Source organism: Tympanuchus pallidicinctus, unplaced genomic scaffold (genome assembly GCF_026119805.1).
Source record: "Tympanuchus pallidicinctus isolate F22 unplaced genomic scaffold, pur_lepc_1.0 scaffold3, whole genome shotgun sequence".
NCBI lineage: Eukaryota > Metazoa > Chordata > Aves > Galliformes > Phasianidae > Tympanuchus > Tympanuchus pallidicinctus.
This window is the reverse complement of record NW_026294747.1, coordinates 101,121,592-101,136,466: the sequence shown is the minus strand read 5'-3', so window position 1 is coordinate 101,136,466 and position 14,875 is coordinate 101,121,592. Positions and strand designations below refer to the sequence as shown.

General features: G+C 37.0%; 1 protein-coding gene across 2 annotated transcripts in view; it reads left to right on the top strand.

The window, feature by feature from the left end:
* KIF15 (kinesin family member 15) overlaps positions 1-14,806 on the top strand; it is a 34,360-nt gene extending 19,554 nt beyond the window's left edge. Inside the window, exons 21-35 of one of the 2 annotated variants that reach the window (XM_052694275.1) lie at positions 523-673; positions 1,693-1,775; positions 2,113-2,188; positions 2,446-2,532; positions 3,408-3,512; positions 4,332-4,454; positions 5,916-6,062; positions 6,912-7,019; positions 7,379-7,543; positions 7,956-8,065; positions 10,852-10,924; positions 11,535-11,572; positions 12,596-12,761; positions 13,175-13,306; positions 13,639-14,806. In XM_052694275.1, the coding sequence (XP_052550235.1) occupies positions 523-673; positions 1,693-1,775; positions 2,113-2,188; positions 2,446-2,532; positions 3,408-3,512; positions 4,332-4,454; positions 5,916-6,062; positions 6,912-7,019; positions 7,379-7,543; positions 7,956-8,065; positions 10,852-10,924; positions 11,535-11,572; positions 12,596-12,761; positions 13,175-13,306; positions 13,639-13,722 (1,648 nt within the window). In that variant the 3' untranslated portion in view covers positions 13,723-14,806. The other variant, XM_052694276.1, reaches the window with a different exon arrangement.
* The last annotated feature ends 69 nt before the right edge of the window (positions 14,807-14,875 follow it).

Sequence of the window (14,875 nt, the reverse complement as noted above, 5' to 3'; positions counted from 1 at the left end):
GTGGGTTTTTTTTAAACCAAGTCTTAAAAATTAACTCTCATTCCACTACCTGTTCACATGATGCAGCTGACAGAATGATGCTGATCTAAAAATACAAACAGAAAGAAAGAAACAACAACCAAAAAAGAAACCAAAGCTTGGCTGTTGAAGTCGGAACTGTTCTAATAACCACAGAGTTCTTTGTCCAGCTGTTGGAAAAACAAACAAAAAAAAACAAACAAAAACATGTCTGAACACTGATATCAAGATTAGGTGACTGAAATTTCTATAGAGTTTAGCAAAAAAAATGAATTATTTCTAGGGATCAGAAGTAGCGTTCTGCCTTCTCTGCTGGTGCCATCTAAATTTCCTATTTCATAAATATGAGGCTTAAAAAGCAGCTCTGTCACAGTCACTTGTTTTGAAAATAACTGTACTTTGTGGATTCACTGAAGCTTGTAAAATACAATGGGTTGGAATGTTTTTATAATGAAACAAGCTGTTAACACTGTGGGTGTTGTTGTTTTCCTTTTTAAAATAAAGGCTAGAATATGAAAAGAATCTTGAAGAAAAAGCAAGCCTTCAGGATGACTATGACAATTTGCAAGAAGTGACAAAGTTTGAGACAGATCAGCTGAAGCAACAGCTTGAAGACAGACAACAAGAAACTGAAGCAATGAAAACTGAGCTCTGCGTAAGAAAAAGCTCTTAGAAGACTGTTATACAGTTACTGATATAGCCAGATTACCTAATTCCTGTTGTGAGATCACCAATAATAGCTTCCACAGTAATAATAGGCTTCCTAGCATTCTCACACAGGCAGAACCAAAGGGTTTTCTTTCAAAAAAAAAAAAAAAAAAAAAAAAAAAGACAAGACTGTAGCAAATGCAGTCTAGAATAAATGATCCAATACCATGATGTAGTAGCAGATTTTTTGGCTGAATAAATTCCTCTGGGAATTTTAAAGGAAATAGGTCAGTTAGTAAAAGGATAAGAAACTGTTTTGGGAAAAGAACCCTGCCATCTAAACAGCAGTCTGTCTTAGTGCTAACTAAAATGAGTTTGTGCATCCCTTCTTGGAAAAAGGAATTTGCTTTGTCTAGTGGATGTAATTTTGTTCAAATGTTTTAGGATTCTTGTGGGGAGTTGTTGTCCTGCAGTTTAGTTGATGCTGTCCTTGACAGACCGTCAGACTGCAGTGACTGCAAAACAGCAATAAGGTTGCTCAAGGGCTTTTGTAAATGATATTTCCTGGTTTTCTGCAGTGTGTTCTGTTTGCCTACTCAGCAAGTTTGCTGTAACATTTCTCTTTGGGTGTCTAAAGGAATACTAACAGATTGAAAAAAACATGATTTCAGATTACTCTTGGTGAAACATCTTGAATTGCTGGTTAAAATTGAAAGGAGAAGTTGTTTCCTTCTATTAATCTATACTGGAAAATTCTTATTTCTCCTTTAATAACGTGGATATTGAGGAACATTACAGCCATAGGGTATTATTATCAGTGGCAAATGAGAAGAGCTGATTCCTAATTGTAACTAAGTCTTTACTTTAGCCTTTTCCTGGACCAATTCTGAACATCTTTCCAATTAGGGTTCTGTGGGGTTTTTTTTTTCCCCCCCCCAGTTATTTTTTAGTAGTTGTTTAGAATTTTAAGTTATTCTAAAAGCCTTCTTTTAACTTCTTATAATAAGAAATATTTCTGTGTTCTAGAACCTACTAAAACTCCTGGAAGTAGAAAAAGAACATAATCAGAAGCTAAGATTACAATTACAAGAAGACAAAGAAAATTCAAAGTGAGTTTTACTTCCGTGTCATTTATCTTCATCTAACTTCATTGATTTTGCCCTATGCTAGGTTTTATCCAAACTATGTAAAAATGGGGTATTTTCATTCCAATTAACATTGCAAATTTTCATTGCCAGTAAAGTTCTTCACATTGAAGGTAAATTTGTCTGGTAACTTAACTATTAGTCCAGATAGTATGATAATTAGTGTGATAATGAAAAGTACTTTTTTTTTTTCTAAACTTCTTTAAGTGCAGATGAGAATAACCATACATGACTTGATTCTTGTAAAAGCTCTCTGTTCCAATTATATTTCCCATGAGAAATATTTTTTTCTTTTCTGCAGAGAGCTCTTGAAAGTACTTGAAAAAGCACAAGTGGAGAAACCATCATCTGAAATGCTGACACAATGTGAACAGCAGGTACAACAGCAGAACTGAATGACTAAGTCAATTTTGATGGATTTCTGTGTATGTTAATAGCAAGTCTGTTGGAGAGCTGACTGTTCATTAGATTATCAGCAAAATAAATATAGAGTTCTCAAATTTTAGATTGTTAAGCTACTCTTAACTTTTCTGCTAAGGTAAACAACTTAGTTTCTCCCATTTTTTTTCCTGGCTTTGTGCTTAAAGTGTGTTACAAAAGTAACTAAGTCTCTTCACAATATTATTTCTTCTAGGATGAAAAGCTGCAGAAATTAGAACAGGAGTTGGCTGCTGCCGAAGAGATTATTGTTTCTTTGAAGAAGACAAATGATGCAGATAAGGTTTGTGTTTATTTCTGGTACTGCTACCTAGCTTTGCAGGTAGCTCTATGCTCTGTTTTAAAAGCTCAGAACCTTTCTATTATACTTGGTAATTCTGTGATTGTAGGCAATTCTGGCTGTATATGTAGGTAAAATATGTCCTACCACTTACTGGCATTAAGCCTGTGGGGTGGCAGGAAATTAATCTGCATTCGGGGAACATGAAATAACTAAAGGGGGAAAAAAGAGAGCAAAGGTTAAAGCTCTCTGCTGGACAAAGCATCCTATGTGGAAACGATGCACAGACCCCCTGCTGAAAAGATGACTTTGGGTTTTGAAAGCACAAATTGCAGAAGCTCCCACAGCACAACTATTTATGCTGTATGTAAAGCAGTAGTGCTTTTATTACTCAAGCTCTTACTAGGAGATACACATTATACACATAAAGGTTTTCCATGCTAAAAAATAAAAATTAGAGATCAGAAGAATCTGGTATTGGTGGTGAGTGGTGTTTCTTGAATGCATCTTTTTACTTTACAAATAAAAATAAATAACATAACCTTAAGCTACAGTACAGTGAGAAGCACATCACAGCCTGGGTATAAGTCTCTTATAATAAACACAGCAGATTATTTAATACTTTCTATAACTGCATAGGCAAAAACAAAACTTCAAGAGCTTATTTCCTGTTACTCATTTATGTGTGTATTTTGGAGCCTCATTTTCAAATTTGAAATTTGTTTGAATTTTGGTATTGACAGATTATCCACCAAAGCAAGTTCAGTAATGAGAAGCATGTGTGTATATATTATTTATGCATGTATTTTATACATGTATTTTATTTTTAATGTAAGAAAAAATGTCTCCAGATTAACCTTTTTTTTTTTATGTTGCAGGAAGTTGTAACTGACTTAATGAGACAGATCCAGGAGTTGAGGTCTTCAATTAATCATAAAACTGAATCCATAGATGGGCTAACAAGAGAGCTGGAGGATATAAATGTATGTTCTGTCATTTTGAAGGACATGGTGTCGTTCCTCAGAAATGGAAGGCAATGACATGTCTTATCGTGGGTCTCAAACAGCATAACTTGCTGTAGTGTTTTAGAAAGAAACTTCTTTGTTTTGACATGTTGAAATCTTCTGAACATTTTATGCCTAAGGCTGTCTTGAAAACTGAACTCTTTCCACGTGGTGGGTAAAGAGCAGTGTCTCTAAGGGGACCTATTCACATCTTGTAAACTGCACTCAGCTGACAGTCACATTTAGATTTTCTCAGAAAATGGTGATTTCAGACATGAGCAACTGAAGCAGAATTGTAAATTCATTTGTGAGGAAGTTAATTTTCATGTAGCTGAGATAACTATCTCCTACATCAAAAAACACAGCCCTAAAGTGTTTATGTGAATATTAATAAACATTATATGTCTTTGTTATGAAAGTATTTCACTTGCAGACTGATAGAGTGTAACCCATGACACAGTTCACTGGCATACAGCTCTAAATGCTGTGTATCAGCATGCTATGACAAAATGTTCATGAGAACAATTCCTGTGTATGGTTACACATTTTTATCAGTAATTATTTTGGCAGTTAATATGTATTAATTTTCCTATTGTTCTGACAGCTCATTTTTAACATGTTGTTTGAACAATTTAACTAGTCACTGATTTAAGCAATTGATACAGATGAGATTTTTAAGCATTTTGTAGTTGTTATTATAAGGATGTGTGATAGGCACACACTTATTCTGCATTTGCCAGCTTGCTTTTATAACAGGCTTTCCTAAAATCTTTAAATTTAATTTAATCTTTTTCTTAGTGCAAGTATAATTTTGTTCTGGCTGCAAAAGAAGAAAGCAAAGGAATCATAGAGGATCAGGAGAAGAAGATTGAAGAACTGAGGGAAGCCTTGGAGAGAAGACAAATGGCAGATAATGTTGAGGTAAAAACATTCATGGTGGTGTGATGATTATTTAACAGATTAATCAGATGTGGTTTTTTGCCTAACATACTGGTGTAAAACTTGACATCATTTCAGTTCAAAATAAAGCTGGTTAGGCTGCTCTTAAAGGAATTTTTAATGAGATACCTGACAAATTCTGTTAAATTATCACATTACTTGACATAAATATTTTATAAGCTACTTCATTAGAAACCTATGCTGAAAGTCTGGTTTAATTTTGTTAAGGCCACTGAGGAGTCATCAGCTGAATTTAATGGTAATATTAGATGATGCAGCTGAGAAATTAAAGTAGGTAGAAGAATACATTATGTTCAATATTCTCTTCCCCCAGTAGCTTCTATATTCAATGACTTCTGTACTCATAATTTTAAACTAAAGCTCCACCTGCTGGAAAGCAATTTAGTTAAGTTGCATGGTTGATTTGAGTACAGCTTTGCTTTTTGAAATCTTCTTTCTTTTTAATTTAGTCTTTCCTGTTACTGCTGTCCCCATTATTCTGGTAAACACACCCTTCAGGCAAAGCCACCAATCTGTCTTAGAAGGAATTTCAGCTTTCACAAGATAATCAATCGTATTACATATGTGCAGTCCTACCAGTAAAGTCCACCAGAGCAGTGCCTGCTTCTCAAAAGCCATTCTTAAGTATATTCACTAAGTTTAATAAGCAGGTTATCTTCACTAATAGTGATATCTAAATGTAACATTATGAAATCCTAAACCAAGTTGCTAACCAAATGAATCACTTTTTGTTTTGCCACTTTAAACAAAAATAGGATGACAGATGTACTGCCATCCTGGAGCGTATCTATCCACTGATGGAAGCATAGCTTGGACTTTGTACATCACTCATTAGCTTCGTTCATTTTCTTTTTTGATGAACAGAAAAATCCAATCAGTTGTAATCCAAGGTGGTATCTAAAATACTAAGAACTGTTTCTCCTTCCAGATTAGCATGCTTAGTGGAAATATTGATGCCCCATCGTATTGGGGATGGGAGTCTAGATCCTAGAACAAATTCAGAGGTGTCTACACAACAGCAGTGCATTAGAAAGGCTGTAATTGCTGATTGAGCATTTCTCTACATTTTTTCTAGTTAATTATTTACAGAGTTGTATCTAATTTTTCAGTATGCATTATTCTTAAAAAAAAGAAAAACAGCAATTGATGCTAAATATCTCCCACAAGTATCTAAGCACAGCTATATTCTCTGTAAGTTCTTGTATTTTTGTTCTGTGATCAAAATCAAGGATATGGAAAACTTGCCAACGTAAGAAATTTATAGGTGAATGCTTGACAGAGTTCATAAAGGAAACATGGAAGAAAAGGGCAGATGCATTTAGCTGTTATCACTGCTGTTAAGATTGATAAAACATCTTGAAGAAGCTGCTTTAGAGTAGTAACTTTGTTTCCTTCTTCTCTCATCCAATGACTTAAAAATAGAGGGACCTTCTGTGTGAAGAATTGCATCATACCTCTGATCAGCTGATAAGACTGACAGAAGCCTCTAAGAAACATGATGCATTGCTTCAGTGTGCACAGCAAGACATAACAGAGAAAGAAGCTTTAATCCAGGAACTCAGAGAACAGGTAAAACAAGGAAAATCCTGTGATAATTGGCTTCTTGGGAGTGGGTTGTGACTGACAGTAACTTCTGGAGAATATTTTACCTGTAATTTTGGAGTACCTTGTACACAGCCTTCCTGAACAAACGCTTCTTATTGCGAATCAAAGCAGTTGTTCAAAAGCTTCTGAGCAAAGGATAAGTAACCTTTAAATATTTTGGAAATTGCATCTGGAGATCAGCTTCAAAGAAAAATATTTCCATCTGAGTAATTGTCAGTATGCATGATGATGGAGAAACCTGAGGTGATACAGACTAGGGGGTTACTTTCTGCTCTTACCTACAAACAGGATCATTATGTAATGGATAGTTGAGTTCTGTGTATGATGCTGTCTGAATGATTTTGAACCTTTGCAGACTAATAGCCTACATTAAGGCTTTATCCAGATTTTAACTCTAATTGCTATAACCATTACAGTGCCAATTAACATAGCTGTGTTGGCAAGAAGTCTACTAGTGATACATTACTTTGGAAAAGAATCATTTCATCTCGTTGGCATATTCTCTTTGAGGAAATTGTCTAAAATTATCAGCATAATATTTGTATCAGATTGTGTTTTGACCAGTAACACCTGCAAAGTTCAAATTAGCTACACATTATATATATTATATATCTGTTTCCAAAAAACTCCTGTGCAACTGTCAAATGATTAACAGTTAATAGGTGAACGTGGAAAGCAATCATGAAAGTGATGTCAAATATAGTATATATTAACATGTATTTGCCTTGCTCAAAATAGGGATATGGTTGCTGTTTCATTTCATGTTTTGTGACTATTCTGAGCTAATTTAATTCTACTTGGGATTTCTAATAGTTGGACAAGATGACAGAAGAACTAGAGAAGAGGAAGAGTGAATATGAATTCAAAATGAAGCAAATAGATAGCTTTTTCGTGGACTCATCTACAGTAACATTTCCTCAGGTATGACATTTCTAAGAGAAACATTTTCATTATAGTGACTATTAGAACTCAGTGAAAAGGATTTAATAAACTTTACTACACCGTGGTGGGAGCAGAAAATACAGTGTATCTAAGAATAGTCAAATCCTATCTGCCTTGTTTGTAGCTTTTATATATTATTGATGATGTTTTCTGCCAGGGATCTGTTAATCTATGTTCTCCTATTAAAGCACATCACCAATACACAGGAGAAAACTGGGGGATTGGACCAGATGATCTTTTGAGGTCCCTTCCAATCCCTGACAGCCTGTGATTCTGTGTGAAAACTGTTCTTGATTAATTATTTTGGGCCATGTTTGTTTTGCTTTTTACCTCTCCAGTGTCCAAAAACTCCCCCTAATTTTGATGTGAATCTGGCAAAAATCTTAGAGACTCATGAGCAAGAAATAGCCGATAGGAGGGCTTCTGCAATCACTCTAGAGCACCTTGTACATGAACTGAATGAAGAACGAAGAGCTAAAAATGATGAGATTCTACGGCTGAAGGTACTATGAATTAAACTCTGTCATCAATTTTTAAGATTACAGTAAGACAGAGTTCAGATTTTTAATGAGCTCTGCTTATTAGCTTGTCTATTAATGCAGGAAGGCAGTTCTTGGTCTTCTCTTCAGCTTGTAACAAATGTTGACAACTTGCTTGAGAAATCCCTGTGCCTTGCCTTCCCTAAGGAATGAGTGGTTTCCTTTCATGAGTGTCAACTGGTAACATTGTCTTTAGTAATGAAACTGTTCTGACTTCTACATCAAATTATTAATGAAGCTGTGAATTGAAAGGTCACGCAGATCTCTGCCAGAGGACAGTGCTTATTTTTGGAGAAAGAGCTTTGTCTTCTATTTTACTCAGACAGGAATCTCCATTTGGTATTCATGTGAAATGTTTTCAATCTCACTTGCTTAGGAGCAATTAAATGAACTGGAGAGCTTACGTTTGGAGATGCAGATATTGGTGGAAAACAACAGGAATTTACAGAGTCAACTTACAGAAGCTCAGAAACTAAGCAAGAACAGGTAAAGGAAAATAAAATGAGAACTTGACTTGAAGCAATTAAGTACAATAAACTGAAATATACTGTTTTTATTTGAAATATAATCTCGTGTATTGCTTATTTAGAGATTGACTCAGCCTTTTCTATGAAAATCATGTACTGACTTTAAATCTTACTAACTTTAAATAAATCTTACTAACTTTGAATCATAAATTATAAGACTTTGTTGCACTTAATGTGGGAAATACAAAGAAAAAAGAATCTAAAATAATTATACAAGTACTATTACAGTGTATTATATATTGTCACATTACTTGAAGTCTTACAGATTCAGTAGATATAGAATTGTAGGATGGTCTGTGTTGGAAGGAACCTTTCAAGATCATCTGGTTCCAACCCCATGCCATAGGCAGGGACATCTCCCACTAGACCAGATTGCTTAAAGTCCCATCCAGCGTGGCTCAGAATGCTTTCAGGGAGGGGCATCCACAACTTCACTGAGCAACCTGTTCCAGTGTTTCACCAATCTCACAGTAAAGAATGCCTTCCTACTATCTAATCTAAATCTACCTTCCTCCATTTTATAGCCATTTTCCCCTCATCTTGTTGATGCATGACATTATAAAAAAATCCCTCCCCAGCTTTCCTGTAGGCCCCTGTATAATCAATGAATATTAAGATGTTATAATTACAAAATAAACAAGAGAGTTAAGCAAAGCAGATTATAATATCAAAAAGAGAATAGATAGAAAGCTTACCTGTATCCTAGGCTCATTTACAAAACTCCAGCAGAGTGGATCTCCAGAAGAGATCCTTCCCCATAGCAGTCAGCTCTTAAATAGGTCTAGGAGAGGTGCAGCCAGGCTCCAGCCCTTCCATCACACAGCTGAATTGCCTTCACCTGTGCTCCATGGCCGACTCAGTGCTTGCCTCAGGTGGTCAATCAGAGGCTCAGGCTGTGATTCAGTAGTTCCCATACGTCCGCCCAGAGTTGGGGATGAAAAGCCCCAGCTCTCTCAGCCTATCCTCACAGGGGAGGTGCTCCAGCCCTCTGATCAGCTTTGTGGCCCCCCTCTAGGTACACTCCAACAGCTCCATGTCCTTTTTGTACTGAGGCCTCAAAACTGGCTGCAGTACTTCAGGTGAGGTCTCATGAGAGCAGAGTAGAGGAGTAGAATCACATCCCTCAACCTGCTGATCATGCTTCTCTTGATGCAGCCCAGGATACAGTTGGCCTTCTGAGCTGCAAGTGCATGTTGCCAGCAGCACATGTTGCATACATACATATATATTATATAAGCATACATTGCTGTGGAAAACTGAATTATGTGGCTTCATTTTTGACACAGCTGTTGAATAGGTTACTTGGTCCCATTTTCTTTCAGGGAACATCATTGCTTGTATGTTCTTCATTTGCTGATTTCTTGACAGGAAACCTTGAGATGTAATTTGGACAGGCAGTCCCAATTCCCAGCTTTTAGTTGATGGGAGTTGTGGTTTGAATAGAGAGAAGATTATAGGAGCTCTGGAAAAATCAGATTTAGATATTTCAAGTGGGGATATTCACAACAGAGACATGCTTCATACATTGTGGGGAGAGCTGATAGCAGCAGGCAGTCGTTACCTCATGTGCAGTCTGGTATTAGAAAGCAAGATGCTTTGATCACTGGTGTCACACATCACAAAAAAGCAAGATGCAGAGATCTTGGACTGAATTGGATAATGTTTGAGAACACATGATGAGACCAAGTGCCTGCTCTCTTCTTGTATTTAACCTTAAAGCAAGGAAGAGTAGTAGTCCAGGAAAGGTGAGTGTTCACCTCTGCAAAACTAAGCTGGAACACTCTCCTCTCATTACTTTTGAGGTAGTATAGGCCATCTAGTAGCCTAGTACTAGAATGTCTCAGCCATTATCAATTATACTGTACCTGAGCTTTTTAATGAATGTAAGCAGACAGAGGTGAATGTAGTTCTTTCCAGCCACTTATAAGCTGGCTGAATGTGGCTGAATTTTGGAAGTGGGTGGTTCTAAAATTTGTCAAGGAAATAAGAAAAAGCAGTTATCCCAGAAGTGGTCAGACCTTTCCAGTTGGTGTTGAAGTGCTTAAAACAAAACAAAAAAAAACACATTTCCCACTCACACACACACACACACACACACACACACACACTCAGTGTGAGGCTGTATACATTTACCAGATACAAACAACAAATAAATTCCCCTAGTTAGGTAAGCTGACAAAGATTTTTAGTTTCTAAAACACTAAACTTTTAAAATTGTGTCAAATTGGAATCATTATTAATCAGTGAAGTTCTCCCGCTTAATGCACTGAACAGGAATTAAGAGACCCCAGTGGCATGTAGTTTTGGAGTGGTTATTTTAACTTTATAGTGTTTGCTTACTTCCATACAGTGCCATGTTTAAAGAACAATATAAGTTTCCAAGCCATCTGAATACAAAAGTTGTAGCTTTTTAAGTTGGCAACACCACTGTGCAAGGATCTAGTAGGAAGGAGTTCCTTTTTGCAGACTGTGTGCAAGTGAGCACCACCAACTCATAAGACATCTACCTCAATCCTGAATTTGTTAAAAAATCTGCGTCTTTGTTCTCTGCCAAAGGAAAATGAGATGTTCTTGGAATGTAAAATTAATACCCTTCTGGAGTTGTTTTATGATGATGCAGGATTCTGGTTCTCAAGATGCATCAAGACAGTTATATGCAACAGTAATTTAATCTGGATAAGCAGTTGTTTTTACAACTGGTTTCCTATGTTTGCAAAAATTTTTTCTTATTCTTGAACCTTCCAGTGATCAGAAACACACTGATGTTCAGCAGCTCCAAGAGAAAGAGGAGGAGATTGCTGAAGAACGACGGGCAAAGGTATCCTCTTACCCTTTGCACGCAGTGGTTGCTGTTTCCCTGTTCTGAAGTATTGCTCATGTTTTCTTCTATTTCATGCCAGTAAAACAAGTATTGATTTTTAGTGGTTTCTACCAGTTCCAGACACAGGTGCTCAGATCATAAGATTTCTATCTCAGTAAAACTTCAGTAAACTGTATATCAGGTTGCACAATAAGCAAAACCAGATTCAGATAATTAAATCTGACTCACCCCCATGGAGCTGGAAAGTGGAGGTTGTATCACTTGCTAATATCAAGGCTCCACCAAAGGGGAGCTAATGTCACAATAGAAGTTGAAGTGGATCTCCCAGGCAGAACTTCCAGCTCTAGCTGTCCTGTGTATGGGCAGAGTGTGGGTCAGTTGTGCTGGCATGAAATGGAAATATGTGTGTATAGCCAGGAGGTGAGTTTATAATGAATGTTAGAGATGTGAATTATTGGGTAACGGGATGATTTTGGTAGTGTCTGGAATGAGATATTTGGCATCAGATGAGTGACATCATTTGGGGAAAAAAGAAAGTAGAATGCATATATATATATATAAGCAATTTAAACATAATGAATGTAACTAATATTTTGCACTTTTACAGAACAAAGCAATGGAGGAGATGCTGAAAATCAAAGCAGAGTAAGTTTAATATTACACAGTGAACTGGAGACTTTGTATTAAACTCGTTAATACCACAAATGTGTATTTAAGGAGTCAAGTCCATGCCTGAATTTACAAATTCATTGAGTAACATTGAGTGCTTGCTCTTTTTCACCAGTAGGTGGTGGTAGCACCTGTTATGACATTTTCCAAAAGGTATCTAAAAGTGTATCAGGAAATGCTCTGAAACAGGTGGAAGCATAAGCAAAGCTTAGATTAGAAGAGACTTAATTTTGAATTGTTTAAAATAATCTACAAGATAAGGTTTTGAACACTTCTATGCTTGGTGACATGTGAGCACATTCCTTTTCAAATGCAACTGAAACACTTCTCATTTCTTTACTAACACTGTAAATATTACATAATTTTAAACTTAGTCTAAATGTTCTTATGCTATTTGTTGGGGTTCCATTGCACTTCAGCTTGAACAACGAAATTACTCATGAGCAGGTTCCTACGCTGTGTTTGCACTAATGTGCAAGTAATGCTAGAAATTCAGGTGTGCCACATCACAGAAAGATAGTAGTAAAGAAATAAAATACAGAATTAGTAGATAAAAACTAGTTTGCAGCTGCTCCTGCTGTTATTCTTAGGCTCATCTGTATTGCTTCAGGGACTCATAGCAGCTGAATCTCCTCATATTTGGCTTGCGGCCATGTAACAGCACGTTTCCTTTGTAGACAGCTTATTTTAAGGGAGGCAGAGGTACTGTTTTCTGCTTCGTGAGCGGAGTTATGAGTCCTGGACTGGAAACAGCCCACTTCCCCAAAAAGAAGAGTGGCTTCAAAACATTGCTCAGCTTTAAGAGATGATGTCAAACGTAGCAGTTGTGCAACAGGATGCAATTTCCCCTTCTGCTAGCGCTGAGTTCTGGGGAAAGCTAAATTCTGTCAAAAGAAAGCCTTTAAAAGTCTGCCTCTGTGTCCAAAGCTGACAAAGTAATTCATCTGTATGCCATTTCTGTTGGGTTTTGAATATTTCATGATGCGTTTATATTGGCAGATTAGAAGAGACCAAAAATGCTCTCAGAATCAGAGAGAATACCTGTCTTGAAATGACTCTGGAGATGGAACGAACAAGAGCTTTGGAACTGAAGGCGTTTCATGAAAAAGAAGAAATTAGATCAAAATTGGAAGAAACATATGAAGAGAGAGATAGAATTGAAAAGGTTATATATGTGTAATTTTTATCTTTCTAGTAAAATCTTACTCTGCAGAGGTAGAGCCCTGCTGCTACTTGAATGATATTCTAAATTAGCAACCAAAGAAGGCCTCTGAAAATGTTCTGCTTTACAGTTCAGGTGTATTTGTAATGCTGTGTACTGGTGCACTGGTAAATCCTAGTGGAACTGAGTACAAAAATCAGTGTTGCAATCTGTAATACAAATCATATGAGGCATTTGCTCTTCAGAGGCATCCAAAAGAGCACGCGAGAAATATGTGTTGCCTGGATGAACCAATTCTTGCATCATATGTTACAACAGGTGTAAATGTTAGTGTGTTAATCACATCAGCTATTTCTTTTGAAATAGAAGGAGGGTTTAAAGCTAGAAAATGTACATGATATATTTATTAATTACAGGAAATAGACGTGCTGAGGAAGCAAGTTGACTCTCTTGCTGAGGAGAATGGGAAATTACTCGGTCATCAAAATGTAAACCAGAAGATTCAGTATCTTGTGAAACTGAAGAAAGATTACACTAAACTCACTGAGGTGAGTTCCAGAGAGTAGAACACAGAGCAGCAGGATATAAAGGAGATATAAAGGAGACCTAAACTTTGATGATGGAAACTGGCATTCTCACTCTTCTGTTTGAGAGTGACACATACCTCTGCTTTTATACAGCTGTGTGGGCCATGCCTGCTATCCCTTCTTGCAGGTCCCAAACAACAGTTACCTTTGTATTTCCTCAAAGCACATCTCCTGAGCTGTTTAAATCACCTGAAAGTGCATAGATGTATATAACTTATTTGGAAACATGAAAGGTATGAGAATAAGGTCCCTTCCGTACTCACAGTTCTAAATATCATTTTTCTGTTTTACAGGAGACTGAAAAACTGCGAGCTGAAAATGCCTTTTTGAGAGAAACTAGAAGATGTGACGTATGTAGACATCATGATCAGTTATAATGGCATGAATCTGCAGAGCTGTATTTTTAAAATGTACAGCATAAGCCAAAGCTTGACTTTTGCTGTGAATGTGAATGTTGTCAGCTGTATTCAGTACAGTTTTTTTTGTATTCACATACTCCTTAGATTTTTTTTGCTGGTAACAACTTTCAGTTACCAACTTTTAGTTAAGTGGGCAGCTTTCATTGGTGTTTCAATACCTCCCTATTGAAGAGGCTCTGTGACTCTTCAAAAACTGATTTTGTATAGGTGCTAACAGACACCTTGAATTGTTTGTATCTTGTCAAGGAGAACCTTTCTCTCTGGGAACATGCCTGGATTCTTCATTCCTTTTGTGCTTCTGTTCAGTTCCTGCTGAAATTTCTGAAATGCTGCATTTTCCACCTGAGCTGAATTTTAAAAAGCACAATTCCTTAGTTGTTTGTTTTACCTAAGAATAGGATGTTTTTACTAAGTGAACACAAACTTGTCAGATGGAACAACCCATAACCTTCAGTAGCTGTTTATAGACAACTCTCAAATTGAAGTTTGCTCGATAAAGCAGGAATGTGTATGTAATAATAGATTTGTAAATACTACCATACATTTTTTTTGCCTTTATTCTTCTCTTTTTCTTATTGAAATTAAAATGCTTCAAAAAAGTACTTTTTACCAGTATACATTCTGTATTAGTACTGTAGGCAATGCACTCTAAGCTACTTAGAACCATTCTGTGCTCAAACAGAAGATAGAAATGTGATGAGAAACATGAAGTTTGTGAAGGAGCATGGCATAAGGCCATTTAATCACACGAACTGTAAGTAAGCGAAACGTTTCTTAGCAGTACCCAATGCACTGATCCAGGTTGTGACACCGAGCACTTGTCTTTTTAGTGGCTTCTACGGTCAGTAACGCCACCCTCTTTGTCCTGGGTAGCCACAAAGCTTTCTGCCCCCAGGAGCAATAGGGCTAAGGAGAATGGAGCCGCCCCCGGCGCGGCCAGCTGGAGCCTCGGGAGCTCTGTGCGCCGTACCTCTGCATCTGCAGCCCTAAAGCTCTATCGGTACCGCGTCCTTTCTAAATAAAGCCTTTGTACACAAACGTCGCCCTGCCCCTCTTCCTCTCGGCGCGGGGCGGTGCTGCGGCGCTCCCGGAAGCGGGGCGGGTTGCCGGC